Consider the following 19,484-nt stretch of genomic DNA (forward strand, 5'->3'; position numbering starts at 1 on the left):
CTTTAAGAATGCAAGTGTAATTAACACTAGAGTACTAATAGCTTACGAAAGTGGTGTTGTCCATAAGAACTGTCGTCATGTTTGTCCTGACGTTTTTTGTGAGCACGGCGCCATCTTCATCACGATATAAGTAGTCCTCATCTATTTGTGAAACAAGCCAGCATTAGAAGAATAACAGAAACTGTATGATCATAAACATTTGGAAATTTCACCGGATAGATTCTAGGATTAGAAATTTTGAATTTTCTGGTAATCTTATACACATACATACTTACCACTGATCCACCTAGCTGAGAAACCCTTGTAGCTGAATTTCTGGTTAAACATGTCATCAAAGGTGTAACTTGGTCTGTTGTCCGGTGTGCCTGTCAAAGGAGAAGAAATCAGCTTGAATACAAGATGATTTTCACTTTCACCCCCCCCCCCCCCCCAAAAAAAAGAAATCAAACAAAAATGAATCCAGACACCCTGCACGTTCATTCATTACAATTTTATTGCCATAAGGAATCATATTTGAAAGATTTTGCTTCTGAATATACATGTAATGTTTTTATCATATTTGCCAGTGATGCCAGCAACTTCTACATAATAGACGATTAAGACGCGTTAAAGAGGCAATCAAAGTTTCATCCTTCAGCAGAGACGGGGGCCGATACTGGCTACATGGCACATTTGACCCGTTGCTGACGTCACACTTCCGCTTACGTCACGTGACATAGGCTTGCGGTCATTCCAACTTGAGGAGTGTCAGAGGACAGATCGAAAACTGGTTGTCATGGGCTACACTTTCTGTTCGGAATATATCAGTTCAGTTTATTTTACAATGTCGATTGCCATCACAGATAAACCTTCATACGAAAAATCTAACGCTCACCTAAATTAAAAGCAATGAGTTGTACAGTTCTATGGAAAAGACCACCCAGGAATGAAGAGAGAGACTATTGCATGTCCAACAGTAAACAAGAGACCTGCTCGCCACATCTGCCTTCTGACATTGACCATGAGACTTACATCAACACTTACTATAGAAATAAACTCTTAAGCCACGTCTTTGGGAAAGCTAAGCAGGGGGTAGTTGGAGAGGGCCTTCTGACTGATGTTATTGGCTAGTCAAACCTTAAAGTTTAAGGTCGGAAGGATCCATCACTAGTGCTAATGTGTCTGTTGTTCGTATTTGGGAGGCGTCCAATGACAGTTATGTAAACGGTAGCGGAAGGCGATAGTTTGGCACAGACATAACACTCAACACTGCCGGGTGCTGAGGGCTGTGTGCAGATCCTCTGTTCTCACTCGGTCAACGACTTTCGGCTGAAACCGCCAGAGTCGAGGGGACTTTTCGTTTAAAAGTCTCAGGTTCTCTTTTCCACAAGACGGCGATCACTTTGGCCTAGGCTAACGTCACATTCCCAAGCCGGTGCCCGGCCGGGCTGTTTGTGGAAACGAAAAATAGAAATTTATACGTAAAAAATATACACAAATAATGCCCACAACTATTTTCTTTACGTCTTGAGTAGTTTGATGTCTTTTATATCACACTTTTAAGCTGCCCGGTCGGGCCCGGTTTGGAACTGCGAGGTAGGCCTTAAAAAGGCATTTGTGTGACCTTTGATTTCGAAACGGGACGATACGATTTAAAAGACAACGAAACATACAAAATGAATGAAATATTCGTTCCCTATCGATGGAATTCGTTGAGTCATCCATGAAATCTTTGCTAACTCAGCGTTCGCAGCCTCTAGATATGGGAAAGAGGGAGTAAGCTGCCTCATCATAGACTTCCTACGGGGGTACGGGGATCGTAGAATTCGGAAAAAAATCGGGAAATTGGCCAGGGGAGTTAGTCCCAACTGTGCGGCCGACTAATATCCTCTAGTAGCGAAACTCACTGGCATATTATTCTCCCTATAACAGGCAGCGTAATCAGTCTGGTAGAGTCTAGTCTCATCGGGCGGGGCTTGGCGATCTGCGAACACCGTTCGACCTATCCATAAAAACGTAATCCCCCAAAAAATCTGCAGGCCACCGACCGTACCATTGCCAATAATTATAAATGAAAAAAAGACCTTTTGAGTTGGTGGTATTTCCTGCTAACTGTTGGACAATACCTTATCACACGTGCACGCGTTTCTGAACCAACCCCTTGCTCTTTCAGTGCCTCCTTACCGGTCGAATGCAATCTGTCGACGGCATTTTAATGAAGAAGTGAAAGAATGTGTATGAACACCCAGTATATTATGCCAAGTTCCGATGAAGAGAACGCCGCGGTACAAAAGTACATGCAGAAAACTTCCAGGCTGTTGGCTAATGCTTCTTTGCCTTTAACACTGTCATTTAAGACAAATTTGACACATTTTACAATGAACCCGGACGGTACACCTGAAAGAGTTTGTGCTTGGCATTGGGCCAAGTGTGTCAAGGAGTGAAGGTAGCAGACCACAAGTCAACGGGCTTTACTGGTAGCACGGCTTATCATACAGCAAACTCGTCTGATAAATGAATAAGTCAGTGATACTGTGATTATGATTAAGCCCAGCGACACATTTTTTTTCAAAACTAGGAAAACAGAATTTACAAAAGCGTAGTTTTAAGTATCATAGCCCTCTCTTACAGAACTTTTGAATGAAAATCAAAACTGCACTACCTGTAGAAAGCTCGTATCACGAGCTTTGTACATGCATGTCCTCAAACCTTTGGGTGAAATTTATTCGATGGTCATCAGCCATATGCTTTACCGTGCTTTTAGTCGGTTTAACCGGCTTCAATTCGCGACAGCATCCACTTCCATATATCATTAACTGTTTATGTTCTCTTGTATATCCGTCATAACATTGCTTACCATACGACACACATGTTTATGTGGTGTTGTCCTCAACCGTATTCATTTCAAGCGATGTCATTTAAACCATAAATTATCATTTGTGTGGATGTCGTTTGCTGTTTACCAAACTCGAGGCGTTGGTCCGTGAAGTCTTGCCGAATTTTGGAAGGTGAGAGGGCCATGTGGATATATTTATGTTTCTGTATTGGTTCCGACTCCAACTCGTACACTTAAAATCGGTCATGAACTTCTGAGCTCAGACAAACGCTGTTTGCATATACAGAATTTCTATCTTTAGCTGGGGAGTTGAGAGACAGAGAACGCGTTTTGCTTAAAATCCACCGAAAAGGTCTCTGACTGAATATTGGGAAACGAAAACTTAAAGTTTATGAAAATGAATGTGCACAAGCCATGCTGTTGAGTTATTTTTGGTCCGTTGCGTGTTTTAGTTGTCTTTTATATCGTACAGTATTTCTCGTTCCCCAAAATTGCCCAGGCTTAGGTCACATTTCCAAATCGGGGCCCGGCCGGGATGTTTTAAGAAACGAAAAGTTAGACTGCATACCTAGAAATATGCACAAAGCATGCCTATGAATCTTATTTTGACATTTTGTGTATTTTTATGTCTTTTATATCATTCTTTACGCTCCTGAAAGCTGCCCGGCCGGGCCCCGGTAGGAAATATGACGTTAGCCTAAGTAGACTTACCGCCATACAACAGGAACAACGGTACGGTGATGGCGGCAGTGATGGCAGCGATCAGCACGATCACACCCAGCGTCACCAGGAGGGCCTTCCTCGTGGCTAGTTTCGCCTGGAAGAAAAATAATTAAAGAATAACTTTAATCAAATTGAAAAGTTGTTATTTTGTATGGTTTCTAACGATTCTAGATGTTTTTTCCTTGTGATTAGAATGAGATATTTCCCATGCGACAATTCAGTCAGGAAGTTATGCTAAAACATCTTCAAAAACGTCTTCAAATTGTGTTGTGTTGTGCTGCGTTGCGTTGTGTCATGTTGCGTTGCGTTGTGTTGTGTTGCGTTGTGTTGCGTTGCGTTGTGTTGCGTTGTGTTGTGTTGCGTTATGTTGTGTTGTGTTGTGTTGTGTTGTGTTCAGTTGTGTGTTGTTTTTATCTCCAAGTTGATTGGAAAAAGGTTTCGGTGCTCTACGGACACTTGAGCTTTAAGAAACGTTACAATTTTGGCTTTCTATATTTGCTTGGAGATCATTTGGTGTATATGTTGTATTCTATTGTGTAGTAACTTGTGCTAAAAGAAGAGTACCTCTTGTTAACGATAAATCGTAATAACGAAAACACCTATCGTCTCGGCTGCTATGCTTTTTAACTGGAAAAGTCAGGTCTACGGACTTGACTATAAATCAAATCGACTAATACACATATCAACAAGGATCAAGAGTTTTAATGCTAAGATAACAGTATTACATGTGTGCATGTGCTTTGTCATAATCACGTCACTTTGAGCTAGGTTGGACCATCCAGCATGATGGATAACACTTGCTTAGTTAGTGACTCACATGCACGCCAACAGTCAACACCTCATGAAACGTCGGTGAAATTATTTGCGTTCCGACGGAAACACTTCATGCAACACAGTTGTGCTAATCTCTGCCGAAGGTCGCTGAGAATTAATAAATGAGAGAACACAAAATGTGCAACATCGCCTCACAGACCTTGGCCTCACCATTGCCTTGTAAGCGCCTTATTCTCTAGACGCTGACAGATGATTCTAAGCTCATATAATAACCGTCGGGACTATTGCAAACAATCCCATCCTTTCCGTTGTGCCGGCGGGCAGGTTACTGACAGGTATGGAAAGGTCCTTATACCTCCCGTGTCGACTAACTGTTGACAAAATACATCACTGCCACATCTCACACTAAAATAACCATACAGTGTTTGTCTGTACGCATTGGGTCAGAAGTGTTCATCGCAAGCATTCCCATCCATGGTCCTCTTTTTGCAACTTAGGGGCGGTCACATAGGTCGTCGTCGGGCATTTCGGAGTGTTCGGAGGACAAAATGTACGTCTCCTACGAAGCTCAACTGTCTTGGTATACAAAATGCTGTTTAGGATTCAAGTCTGTGGTTGGTTCTGTCACGACCTGCTTGAAAATCCTATGGCATCAAATCGTACGACGATCGCACGACCTAATTGGTCGTCGGACGTCGTCGTCGTCCGATGTTGATGTCGCACGACACAGGAACGACAATGCCAAGAATGCCCTCAGTTTGTTGTCGTACGACGCCATTATGTTCATTACAATAGAACTGTTGATAAGGTACACACAGCATGTCCGTTAGGAGAAAAATTACACATTTGTACATCAACAGCGCAGAAAGATATATAACTCAGATAACGGATATGAGGTATTGAGTATGCACGGCTTTCCCCACACACACCGCCACAATGACGTGCGATTGTGAGTGCAAACATCAAATTTTCACCCTTGTGCACAAAGAGCTGTTTATTGTGATTGACGTAATATTCCCCCCTAATTTCTGTACAAGCCTTTTCTAATGGATCGTTACCTGATCGTTATCACCAAGCAGATGTTTGGCGATCGAAACGTTTTCTGACTGCCGGTAAAAGGTGGGCAACTCACAAGAACTGTGAATCTTGTCAAAAATTATGCTAATGCAAACGTGAAGTACTTCTGAGTACTACCAAAAAAAAAAGATTTCAACACAAAATAGGACTACTGCTAAGAAGCTACACAAAAATGATAGGCCTACACATGCACACATTCGTTTGGACCTCTGTAGTGCCTAGTGGCACATAGGGTAACAAGTTTCTCTGCTATTTCAGTGACAGGGTGGATTTTTACAGGGAGGGGTTGCTAGCCCTTTCGCGGCACCTTTTCCAATGCGGGACCCCAACTTTACGTTCCTCCCGAAAGGCGGGCGCAGCCCCAACCAAATGCCCTACCCAGAATTGAACCGAGGTCTCCCAATTGTCCCCTTATCGTAACCAGGAGAGGCTCAACTGTGAGGTTGGTGCCAGTTTAGCTACAGGGACATCCCAAACGCACACATACATAAGGATACATGTTGAACCGAAGGCCACGTACACCAAACACCTTGAATGAAGGGAGATCTAATAAGAGAATCTGCTGACTCCTAACCTTGTCGTCCCGGAATATATGAGTCCTAGCGATCATGAGATCCCCGTCAGCAGCCCTGCCCACTACAGCGGCCATCCCGAGCTGAGCCATGGGAGCTAGCCTGGTCTGCCAGCTCTAGTGCCGCCTTGAAGGTCTCAAACACGCGCGCTGAGTAGTGCTAGTAAGGGCTGATGTTTTTCCATCAACTACTGCTGACGTACTGATGATGTTGGACGACTCGAAAGCGGCGCGGGGAGGAAAGAACGGGGGGCTAATCCTTGCCATATAAAATCTTTCCTTGTGGTATATTTATTGCGAATCAATTTGATATTTAGTTTAGTTTAGTTTAGTATGTTTCGATTGGCACAACTCTTAGATAAACACAACATCTATTCTGTTTGTTATCTGTTTAGCTGGTTAGCGATCTCCCCTTCATGCCACAATTTAATGGTACCTCCGAAATGACAAAGCCTCCATGAGCGTCACATAAAGTGCTTGTCACGGATGATAACAAATGTCTATCCCATTCTTTTTAAATCAATTAAAGATTACTTAGTAGGAATGCCCAGAACTTTAAAAATCCCGACAATTACGGAAATATGTACACCAGAAAATTCAGCATAAAAGAAGAAAAGGATTCTCGGCATTAGGGGAAAGTTGAGAGAATGAGATGACCAAGGACAGAGAGCGTCTCTGTTTTGGGGCCAAATAAAGACGCCATTGTCACCTTCACTTGTATCTACAAGCAGCGACAGGTGTTCTCTAACCCTCCATATACACGAGTTGTTTGCGCGCCCTTAACTATTGATAATACAGAGGCGGGAACCAAAACACGACTCTTCAATACGGCAGGTGAGGCGTGCTGTTTCCCGCGTTTTTCCCGGGCCGGGGTCGGCGGCACACAACGGCGGGATGTTTTCAGGGGCAGTGATAAAGTGGTCGACATCTTGAGAGTCAACTTAAAATAGACCAACTGCAAAACACTGGGACAGCTAAGGCTTTAAGCCTTTATTCTGGTCATACTGAAGTAAGTTGTGATCATTTTAAACACACGTACATGTACATTCACTAGACAGGCCTCGACAACTTGAAGTGTCACAGTACTGTACATATGTTGGGAATATCGCAAAAAGCAAAAAAATTGATCCTCTGATGCCGCCATGACTAAAGGTGGTATCTCACTGCACTTATGGCACCTGTGCGACACTGCGGGGTTCGTTCACTGTGGCACTGCTCTGTTAATTTCGTCGATTTTTCCATAATTCTTAAGTATGACTTAGAAGACTGCAAAATACACAAAACGCACGAAAATTCGTTCTTTATCTCTGAAATTCGTTGAGTCATCTTTCGAACCCCAAAGTGCCGCACCGGTACCTCAAGTGCAATGAGACATCACCTTAAACAGTATACGAAGGATTTACATTGGCTTCGGAAGGAAATACTGTATTCTTGCCAATTGTTAGCCGACTGACGGACAAACCAACCACCAAAAATATAGCCTGGGTACCATCTAATTTCTACAGGGGCTCCTTTCACTGCCTGTCCTATTTTTAACAGGGTAGCGATTGCAAGAAGCCCCGGTAGAAATCAGATGGTACCTAGGCTACTATAGATATCCACAGAGCATGTAAAACTGTAATCTACTGGACGGAAACGACAAATTGGTTTTCAGCAACAATCCCCTCTGGCTACGTGAGAAGGATGTAGTCCTGTCTGTTTGCTTTAACTTCATAGTACACTAGTACAGTAGAGATTGATGCACGCGCACGTACGCACGTATCGTCAATGGCGACATGACCTTTTTAATATTCCGTCTTGAACTGCAAATAGATAAATGATAAGGCTAATATTCTAAAAAAACACCCTAGTCTAATTGAATCAGAAATGAAGGGATCAGCCACACGAATACGTATATTTAAGTCCTTACTATACGTTGCGTTTTGACATTATTCTGGCTCAGGTAAAGTTTAAGTAGTATTTTCGGTTAGATACCCAAGCTACACAACGGTGAGTAAAGGTAAAGAATAATGTCTTCGAATTCCCCGCAAACTTTGCCTACATTGATAAAATTACACTACGTTAGTCATACGGACAGAGCTCTGGTCATACGGACTTGTACATACGAACTCGGGTGACCGCTTCTTAGTCTAAAGGACTGTGTGTGAGTGTGTGAGCCCCAATCCACATTTTCCCACCAAAGTAGTAATTCACACGCTTCTTCAAATTGTCCCTTATTGCAAGTCACATATATCAGCAGAGCAAATTCCGCACAATGAAAAACAACTGTTACAATGGTAACAACGGTACATATGTATGTATATGTGTAAACTACGTTTGGGGCTGCATCTGTTAGCAGCGACACCTATAGCTGCAATGCGAGATAGAACCAGTCAGTATTGCCATTAGGAAGGCGTCAAAATGTAACCGAAACGTCGGCTTGAATGAAACGTTTGGTTGTTTACAAAATGTGCTAAACTGACTTTGAACCCGATGAAACTATTCACGGAAGTAAAGTGTTTTGTGCCCACACAAACTACACTTCCGCCCTTCGTGGTCAACCCCCAGACTACAAAATTATCTATCTCCAAGATACTCGGAGCTGACAGGACTGGACAGCTTAATTAGGTTACTCACATGGAACTGGCAGTGCGCTGATAACATCGTTAACTTGCGTATATTACGTAACCAGTCACATTACATTCACCATAACGTCGTTGTTGTTAGAGAATACAAAGCGTTCATTAAAAACGTTTGCTTGAAACATGAATCGCGACTTAATACTACACGCACCACGTCGCCCAGGCTAAGTGAAAAATTGGACAATTAGTAAATTAGGGAGTTACATAGAGCCATGGGTCAGTGATTAGTGATTACTCTAACTAACACTAGCGCTCCTAGCGCCACACCCCTACCACTGCAGGGTGGGGGTCCCAAAACAGTGTCACGGACAGCAAGAGCTCGATACAAGCACCGCAGACCTAAACCCTACCGTTATCGTACACACGTTATCGTACTTTATCTGTTCAGAACAAACGCTTGACGAGACAGTGGTGTTTGTAGAGAAGACACCGTGGCAGCTAAGTGACTAACCCACACCCTCCCCATAACTACTAGTACTAGTAGTAAGGTTAGTCCCTACCGGAGTGGTGGAGGGCGGGCCAAGAAAACTTTCTTGCTCCTCGGGATACACAGTCCTTTCTTGGGTCATCCTGGAGAACAACATGGGCCTCAAAGCCTCCCTTACATTTGTCTAAAAGTTCGTAACAACGCCGCACCTAGGATCAGTGCTAACCCGGAAGTTGTCCTTCCACAGTCCCCACCGCACACCAGTGACCCCTTGACGAGGTCGCGGTATCACGTTACAGTGCCCCGTGGGAAGGGCGGATTCTGTACTAAATTTGGAGTGCAAATTCAACATTTGTGTGGGAGGGTGGGGGAGTGTGTACTGACATGTCCTTGAAATTGCCTTCACAGCGAAACTAATAAAATGTGAGAGAATTGAATGTTGAAAATTGAGAGCTTTATAAACAACATTAACTTTTAAAGGTCACTTAACATAACCAGTTTAGTTGGTAACACCAAGGACGTTAAATAAGATACAACATTCATTGTAACAGTTAATTGTTGCACTTTTACGTAGTCAAGGAAAGACTATGGGAAGTGTAGAAGACTTATTAGACATACAATATTACATGTGATATTCGTGGATAACATTTGGAAATACATTTGTCATTTTGTCGAAGAGAACAGCGATTACTTAAAATTCTTGCATAGAATGAAATTTCACCGTGGAAATGAGGCACATGCCTTTTTATGGCCACAACTTTTGTAGGTTCACTTGTATAATGTAAAGCATGAATTGATAGCTTACTCTACAAAACTTGAATGTTTGTCTTACTTTGAAAGTGCGTTATTACCACCATCGAGACGAAAACCAACATGCGGCATCATGTTAGATTAAACCGCACTCCTATGGACCACAGAATCTGTCAATTTTGTAATTGAAGTGCGGTAGAAGATAAAGTGCACTAACGCGTCGATTGTACGCTGTAGAAAGTAAATTTACCCGCTTCAAATATATAAGCAACACTGAAAAATCATTCCTGATGTGTTTTGACGAACCGACTATAGCTAAACCCATCCTAAATTTTCAACATACATAATCTCCAAGCAGATCCTACGGTGCCATAAGATAGTATCAAAGCTGGCAAAGGAGTATGTATGGCCGTCCAAAGGGAGTTAGGCGGGCATACACACTCCTAGGCCGGCTTCACTTCTTTGCTAGCTTTTGATACTACATGTATCTAAGCATATGCTACCGTAGGATTTGCTTGGAGATTAGACATACCGGGGAAACGGTAAGAAGCTGAACCTATGCCTGTTGACTACGATACTCGTACCATCATATTTACGCTCGTAAACATGTCTTTGTTCCCTTAAAAACCTTAGCCAACAGGGCAAACGCCATACGTACTTCATGGAGGTTTGTGTTCTACGGACCTTTGTTATGAGATGTACTAAGCACATTGCATTTGGGGAAATAAACAATAAAGGTTTCCATTAAATGGCATCTCATTGAGCCAAAGAGTTTTAGAAGTCCTCGAGAGAATCCAGTCTATCTTGAAACCTGACAAGAGATCAAAAGTTAAAAAGAATGGACATTTCAAGGACACTCGAGCCCTGTTCTTAGGGTGATACTAACTGGTTTCATTGCACTTCTCGCATCTGTTTCTTGCTCTTCTCTGTACTTGAACAGAATACGTACAGCGTGTTATCTTCGCTGTTAAGCAACACGGACGTATGTTCCTCGTTCTAGCTGTTAGCCCGCTCTTTGAGAGTGAGCATGAACGCAATACCATAACTCGAGAGGCTATGAGTGGATTGTTTTTACTCATTGCTGAAAGGTAGAACTCTTTATGAAAATGAAGGATCGATGATAGCACAGTTGCTGGGGACGTTGGTTATGTAATCCATACAAGTCAAGGTAGAACTAACTGTTTTGAACATAACAGGTGAACAGATCGCGTGGCGCAATAAGCAGCATGTTTGGCTTAGGACTATAGGTCCTGGGTTCGAATCCTGCCATGTCACCGATCTTGTGCCCTTGGGAAAGGCCTCTACACCCAGGTGAACTGAATGTACCTATACTATACCTTAACTAGTTTCGGCTATGGTCGTCCCTCGGATAGGACGTTAAATGGGGGTCCCGTGTCTGGGGAAAGCCACACCCCACGCACATTGAAAAATCACACCTTTCGAAAAAGAGTAGGGGCATGCCCCGGTTTGCGATGGTGCAAATCCTTTGGCCTGGAGTTGGTGATTTACTTCAAATCACCCGGATGGAGGCCTGGCGAACCTCGTATCAGCCATACGGTGATTTACGCCATTCATCTGGACTCCAGGAAGAATAGTGACATATCAGTCCCTAATGGAGATCCGAATCAAACCTTCCAAAACCAAACTAAACGGACCAGTGCAAAAACTTAACAATCTTCCTTCCCAACATCTGCTTGAAGACTGACAAAACCAGTCGTATCCGCTAGGTGGCGACGCCGGTTCATTAACGTTATCGATCCCTGATTACTCAGTATCCTTTTGGTGGATTTATATGAATTTTGGTATTAAATGGGTAAATACTGAGGTCCCGAAGAAACATTGGGATTTTAGGCCACCTATCAGTATTTCAGGTACTGCAGCGTTACACAAAAGTAGTGTGGCCTCCGTCCGTCTAAAGAGACGATGGGTTTTGGTCATGGTCGACATCTTCTTTGGTGGCTGAACAAGCCGATTCTGGAATGGCAGTCTCTGCCGCATCCTGCACATTTGAAGGTGTTTGTGATGGTAGAGGCTGTCAGTGCGGCGCGGTATAGTTCATAGATAACTGGCAGGCGGGGTCAATGGCCCGGTAGCTAGGGACTTGAGTATGAACTACTACATACGGAGGTATGACCTCTCCGATTTCTTGTTTTGTCTTGTTTTAAGACTTACAAAACTCGAAAGCTGTTATACAAATTTAAATTTATAGCTACAGCGTACATGTACCTTTACAACAATGGAATCAAGATGAACTCGACATCTCAATGTAAAAGAAACGCACACTAGCTATTGACACATGTACTCAATACCTGCATTGACCTATGTACTCTATCAACAGTATAGACGTCATGCGTCATGAAGTGTTATATGGTTTGCACACGGTGATGTTTGTCAGTGAAGTGATATACAATATGTACAGAAGGTCGCACAAAGTTGACTTTATCCATTGTAGCACTTTCTGACCAGCATGATTAGATTACCTGGCCTGATGAAATCACGCTTATGGCGGCCCGCCCAACTTCGGTCTAGCCTAGTCCGTCCCAGACTTTCGCCTGGCCGAATAGTAATAGGGAAATTTGTCCAAGTTAAGAATAAAAGTCTAGTAGGAGTTAATTGGCCTAGGAGTGAACTGACCGGCCGTGATAGCTGGATAAACTCCAAAAGACTGACTGAGATCCCATGGCAACTTATTTGTCCCAATTTGGCCAAGCAAATTCTTCTCTTTTGTCATCCAGCTGATACGTCTGCTTGGAAACTAGGTCTAGCCCCCTTAGACGCTCGCCTCAACTAAAGGGCTGTTGCCCTGTATTTATCTCGATCCAGATCCAGATGTAAAAGCCTTATGCCGATTCAAACTGAGTAAATAAATAAAAAACGAAAGAGACCATTCTGATTGGAGAATGCTAAAGAAAAAGAGAATCTTAGAGACATGTACAAGACCAAGAAGTTATTAGGATAGTTTAACTTGAAGACAAATAGCAGGAGATAGAAATCTATCTGTATCTAAATTCACATAGCCGGTGTAACCTATTCTCCAAGAAGAGGTTGGGTCTCGGAGATAGTAGTGGTCGGGATTTTTACTCGGAAGCGAGCCAATAAAATCCCTATTACTACTCTGTCCGCGACCCAACCTCTGGGGAACGGGTTTTCTGCGCGTGGAGAATTTGCGCGTGCGCGTGAAAAATTTGCGCGTGAAAAAATAAAGTTCCTGAAATATGTCAGAAAATGTGCAGCAAGGAATTCTAAGGCAGAAAAATTTGATCCTATGATATAATTTCCCATATGTAACCAGAATTTTTGGTTTGAAAAAATCCTGATTTTTAGATCCCTTGGGAATAGATTCATTTGCATATTTTGAACAATCCAAAATCCCATTAATATCACAGAAATACATGGAAAAATTACTTGTACGTGTGTGTATGAGGTTTTATATTGTAAAATGTTACAATTTGAGGCTTTTCTCCATTCTAGAAGCTTCATTTCATCTTTTTTGAAGCAGATTGTTTCACGCGCAGATTTCAAACTTTTTTGCGCGTGAAAACTTAACATTTGAAAATCACTTGAAAATCAATCAGATCGACATTTTGTACCCTAGAATGCAACAATACAATACTTAATTCCATTCTGTGCCATCTTGTTTCAGCTTTTTAAGTTTAAAACTGCAAATATTTTTTGAATCCCTTGGGAATCAGCTAATTTGCATATTGTCACGCGCAGATTTTTCACGCGCAAGTTTTCACGCGCACATTTTTCACGCGCACAAAACCCCATCCCAACCTCTGCTTGGAGAATAGTAACAAGTACTACTCGATGATAGTCTAAGATGGTAGAGCAGCCACAGCAAGGAAACTGCTACATTGTAGAGTAGGTAAAACATTTCAGGCGAACTGATGGATAGACCAGTACCCGGAACACGTTTGGACAATCCGCCAGCAGAGATTAGTAGACGGACCTGTTAGTCAACTTTGGGAGACCATCAAAGCTAGAGGTCAGGAGAGCCATCATGCAGCAGTGCCAGATGAGATAACAGTAAAAGCCGTCAGAACTGACACCAGGACGGCTGCAGAACCTATTCATCTAGCTCTGCATGTGACATATACACATGTAGGTCAGGCAGGGCTGAATACGTAACGTTCGAAAGATGGTAACTAGTACAGGAGTGGACAACAAGCTGCACAGGGCATTAGCCTTGTTTCGGGGACTTGATAATGTATTGGTTTTGATGTCTTGTGTTCTGAACATGCTATGCTATGCTCTTATGTGTTCGGGAAGAGGTGGCGCTTTGTTCAGGAACTGCATGGGCGTTTTTGTCAAAATCTCACAAAGAAAATAACTGTAGAAAGGAACAGCAGATTTTCATGATTTTGAACAATATTTTTTATAGAAAGAAACGTACACGATAACATAAGATTCCGCAAGATAGGACTACATCTGCATAATGACTAAGGAAGATCTACCATAGCAATATTCTCAATGGATCTTTTTGTCCTGGGCATGTTACTGAGTCTTGTCCTTCATCTTTTTACTTCGTCCTCCTCATAGAAACAGCATTCTCCCTTTTCTTTTCTTATTAATAGACCATTTTGGTTGGAGAGAACGTCGCCCGTATCGCGGCAGCATGCACCGGCACACGCGTCCGCCCCTGAGTTATCTGCAGTCTGGGCGGGAAATCTGCCTGATAACCAGCTACACATGTGCGGGCACGGCAGGCCGATAACGCACATGTCAGGCGGGAATTATAGCTACCGGGTTACGTAAAGGGACCGAGAAGTAATGATGGTGGCAGGGAGGAAGTAGGGACAAACCGTTAAAACACATAAGTAGAGAACTTCAAATTTAATCTTCTTGATGGTGTTTCAGTTTTAAAAACAGACGAAGATCCAATGGCTCTCTTCATTCCTTACAATACGTTTTTGTTTATCTGTATCAAATCAAGCATTAGGGAATAGCAGAACAAGTCAAAGCAGAAGCAACAGCAAAAGAAAATGAAACGGCCCCTGTATTTCCGAAGAAAGCTGTTGGGCGGCCCAAACTTATACCACTTCTTCCTGAGCACAAGAGCTATCTACCGCCCAAATTTCTTGACCATAGTTTGTAATGAACACGTGATATCAAAACCAGACGTTCTGCTGCAATACCAATGAATGCCGTCAGAGGCCTAAAATCTAACATTTCTTCGGTAGGACAATTTTTGGCCTAAATAACTACATACCAAATAGCATGACGATCCAGCCATATCATCTTGAGTTATGCCACTAAACGACATTCATGCATAAAAACATACATACAAACGTAACCAAAATATAGCCTTTTTGCCGAAGGTATTAAAAAGACATTGGGACACACACAATGATTCACTCCTCCACAATAACATGATCAACCAATGTTCACCAGTGATATCAAAGAACAAGCGGATAGTTTCTGACATGTAAAACTGACAGCCAGAAGTAGAAGAGGTGTGTATCTAGGGCGGCTCTACTAACTGTCTGATCAACATGAGATAAGGTTATCAGAGAAGATAACATGACGGTACTAACTAGGTACAAACTATGTTATCACCCAGAACTGAACCCAACCATACAGGCATCCCGAAGGTCCCCCGTTTACACCAGACGGCTTAGCGGCCGTTAAGCCACCAAAATTGGATTTGTCTGACCTTTGATAATTGGAACATGGTGCAAGATGTAAAAGACAACAAAGCACACAAAACGTTAAGTATCAATTTTATTCGCATTTCAGCGTTATCTATTAAACTCGTTGAGTGAGCTGTCAAATCTTTAAATTTGGCCCGTAAATAATTTCATCATTTGGTAATTACTCATGATATGGTAAAGTTCTTGTAAACACAACTAGGGTAGTACTCACATCCAACGTTTTGATCTCTGTCAGACACCATTATCAGGGTTATATAATGATTAAATCTGCTACGGTCATGAACAGAGGTGAGGGGGGATACAAACTGAGTCACGCTTGGGACGGTGCTAGTATCCTTGCTGCTGCAGCGCCACCTACATCGGCTATAGTAGCAGCGAGAAGTACATCCAGTCATTCTAACCCTGATGATGGTGTCTGACAGACATCGAAACGTTAGATGTGAGTACTACCCTGATTGTGTTTACAAGAACTTTACCGTATTTAAATTTGGTCACTCGTAGGACTCGCAGGTCGCATCCGGAGTGTAAATCCAGAAAGATGCTTTTGTAAACGGGACCCGGATGTAAGCATTTTCTCGGTGTAAACATCACACAACAGCCTCAAACTCACAGGTCAGAAACACATGAGTTGATGACGTCAACATGACGTTTACAGTCCAAGTCCCCCGAAGGTCTGGCTGAATGCCAAACCCTCTGATCACAGATAACAACTAGTCATTTACTGCCGCTAACTTGTGGAAGTGTTGTAGATTTGCACCGACCTATGTTTAAACGATGACAAATCTGACAGAAAGTCCCAATAAAAACCCTTTGCTGTAGGATTATCTTCTCGCAACTTTCTCACGCCAAACAGCACGGTGACGCACAGGATAATATCTTAGTGTGTATACTGTTAAACATTACAGTACACACTCTAAGAAAGTCTGAGAGTGAATCAACCAACATACTATTGCTTACTATAAAATCAAGACTACTACATAGGTAGCCTCTGTACTACATTTGGTAGCATCTGTACTACATAGGTTAGCCTGGATACCAGACCCCAGCCCGGTCTCAAAATATGTATCGTGCATAGCCTGGATACCAGACCCCAGTCCGATCTCAAAAATATCTATCGTGCACGATAGATATTTTAGAGATCAGGCTGGGGTCTGGTAACCAGGCTATACATAGGTATCCTCTATACTACATACGTAGCCTCTGCCTGTGCTGTCGAGATGCATTAGGATTCCCTGCAGCGAAAGAAAGCAGGCCCTTTTCGTGTTATCTGAACATTTTTATTCCGGTATTCTGGCTTTTACATGAACAGGCACAAACGAGACAGCTATTGGCTTAAATCATTCTGTCATTCTTTATATTTCTAATGACCATTAACGTTACTTATAGCGTTAAGGGTTGGTAGATATGGCAACAGCTGAATGTCATACTTGTTGAACTTGGCAGTTCGTAGAACATACTTTAAAGCCAAACGTCCTATTAGAGCCGCTTGACTGATGAAGGCAGGTGCAAAGTCATGGCAACTCAAGGAGGAAATATTAAAGCACTTTATCACGGAGAGTGACGTTTGTGTCGCTCTGTTGTTGTGCCCCGGTTTAAACATTAACGGTAGAACCCTCAGTTTCCAAGCTAGACTCAGAGGGTGGCGGAGACCGAGTTCAGGCAGTAGTGCGGTAAAAAGGGTAACGGTCAAGTTATCTCTGATTTATTCGTGAAGCGGGGTTAATTTGGATCGTAGGATAGTTTCTCTCACAAGAGCAGCCGCAGGCACGAATTCAATTTTATACACTGACCCTGGAACACTGGTGATTACGCGTGATTTACTAGTGCGGGTGACAGACATATAGACACTACCTTACTCCATACTCCCAACGACCTAAATCCTGAAAGTCGTTTGCAATCAGAGATTCGATAATGATTTTATGACTAATGAACGTGTTGCAAACACATACCACCTGATCATTGTGTCGTACATACACAGAATGGATCAGGCAACACGAACAAGTCGTGTGTTAGACGCCACATGATCGTAAATCAGACTTACCATGTCGCACAACCTTGTCGTCAGAGATCGGCTCCTGGAGACTTTGTGAGAACAGAACGTTGCAAGTCGGCAGGAGACCACCTTTGATGTGTAAACCCAAACGGTTTGCCGTATGTGCGCGCCTTTCGCACGAGTACTACACTTCGGTACTACAGCCTTCAGTATAACCAAGGGGCGTTGCTTTAATGGGGAAGGGTGTGTATGAGGTTTCTAAGAAACCTAATACCACACAAAAAGACTTTGACCAAATCGCTCGCACCAAGAGTCTGACAAGATGATAGATATGAAAATATGATCAGTTCAAAAGTTCCAACGTCTTTTGAAATTAAAACAAAAATTATAAAACTGAACATTTCTTTCAGTCTGTACGCCAAGAAAAATCACGTATTCCACGTACGCCAACGTCCTTCGACAACGAAATGTGCACAGTATACGTCGTACATTGAATAGTAGGTGTCTTTGATATGGCTAAAGGCACTATTCGATTTACTAAATGAGTCCTGGATATGACTGCACACAAGCCAGGTCCACCATCAGCATCAGACCATGCCTTATCACGACTCGGTCTAAATCCATCCATGTACCGCTTTTGCCATCATGCAAGTGTATTTCATATCTCCTGCAGCTTAAAATAGCACTTTGTTGAGCTTTGTTCACTAGAAATGTAACAATGAATTAATTTGTTTCTATTGGAAATTCAGAATCGCTACCCATACAGATATTCATATTCAATGTACACGACGGGTGTAGTGCGTTTCCTTGTTCATTGAATGTTGAGCTTCAAAGGCAGTGACAGGGGAATTATCTCTCACTAAAGAGATGTATTAAAGATGGCATTTTGTGTATTCTGTATCATTTGGTCTACTTGCAAGTCCAACCCTGCAAACTAGAGCCAAGTCTCACCAGACTACCATGCTAACTCGGGATGAGAAAACAATTAGTTAACAAGCTGCTTGTGGTCGAAATTACACCACGTCTTCCTGAAGCTATATGCTACCAATAATCAAAATTTTAACAACATAGCATGTTAAGAACAGATATAAAACCGGAAATTCTACTGCAGTATTGCGAAGAAAGCTGCCATGGGGCCCAAATCAAGCTTGGCCTCGTCTTTCCAGGACTTACCTACATACCAAATATCATCACAATCCACCTAGATATTCTTAAGTTATGCTGACTACAAGACCCTACAAATATCTGGAAACACAGACACGAACACCCAAAACAATACCTCTATTCTTTAATTGGATATAGAAATGTTTGGACAAGAGGCAACATTGGACCGACATACAAAATCATTACTCTGTCAACCCCTTTTACACCCCAGCCCAAACGGCACAGCTGTCAAAACTGACAAAACTTTGCCAGTTGTTTGAAAGGGTCCGAGGGTCACATAGCAGGGTACGGAGGCCGATGCTCCGTGGGGTCCCCCATCGCGAGTGTCAGTCTTAGTGAGTGACAAGTCAGAAATCACGTGGTGTGGCGATATGTGATCGTGCCGTGGGGAGAGATGAAACATATCTCAGATGTTTGGCGCGTCGTAAAAGGTTCCATGTGTATCTGTTTATCGTAGCCCTTTGCGTTTATTTCCCCCATGTGTACATTAGCACCAGGTGGATTTGGGTTGGGTATAATCATTAACAAACTTGTGGTGTTTTCTGGGTCCAGGGACCATTCAGGTTTGTGTGCATTGAAGGCGGGGGAAAGGCCATACAGTATATAGGCATAGAGAAATCTTTATTGACACAACGAAAGTACATCGACTTAAGTAAGACGTACTACAACTATACATATAAACAAACAAGCATATACAAATGGATTACATGTATGTATATGAAGAGATATGAAATCAACATGTTGAGTGTAATATATCATTTACACTATTGGTTCTAAGGTTAAAAATTCGTTGATATATTTACCTATTTGTACACAGTAAGAGTTCACTACTCCTCCCGAAATGTAGTCAAATTTATCGGGGAGGGGGGCCATCTATCGAACGGAATGTATCAAATTCAAAGAAATGTGTACAGC

At 42.5% G+C, this 19,484-nt stretch overlaps 1 protein-coding gene across 2 annotated transcripts in view; it reads right to left on the minus strand.

The window, feature by feature from the left end:
• LOC118405824 (dipeptidyl peptidase 4-like) overlaps positions 1-9,268 on the minus strand; it is a 23,010-nt gene extending 13,742 nt beyond the window's left edge. Inside the window, exons 1-4 of one of the 2 annotated variants that reach the window (XM_035805619.1) lie at positions 9,082-9,268; positions 3,527-3,632; positions 276-365; positions 47-141 (exon numbers count right to left, since the gene is read on the minus strand). In XM_035805619.1, coding sequence (XP_035661512.1) covers positions 47-141; positions 276-365; positions 3,527-3,632; positions 9,082-9,165 — 375 coding nt within the window. In that variant the 5' untranslated portion in view covers positions 9,166-9,268. Of the gene's footprint in view, positions 1-46; positions 142-275; positions 366-3,526; positions 3,633-5,963; positions 6,115-9,081 lie in introns of those variants that run through there. The other variant, XM_035805618.1, reaches the window with a different exon arrangement.
• Positions 9,269-19,484: the final 10,216 nt, after the last annotated feature.

This window comes from Branchiostoma floridae, chromosome 18 (genome assembly GCF_000003815.2).
Source record: "Branchiostoma floridae strain S238N-H82 chromosome 18, Bfl_VNyyK, whole genome shotgun sequence".
In the NCBI taxonomy this organism is placed as follows: Eukaryota; Metazoa; Chordata; class Leptocardii; order Amphioxiformes; family Branchiostomatidae; genus Branchiostoma; species Branchiostoma floridae.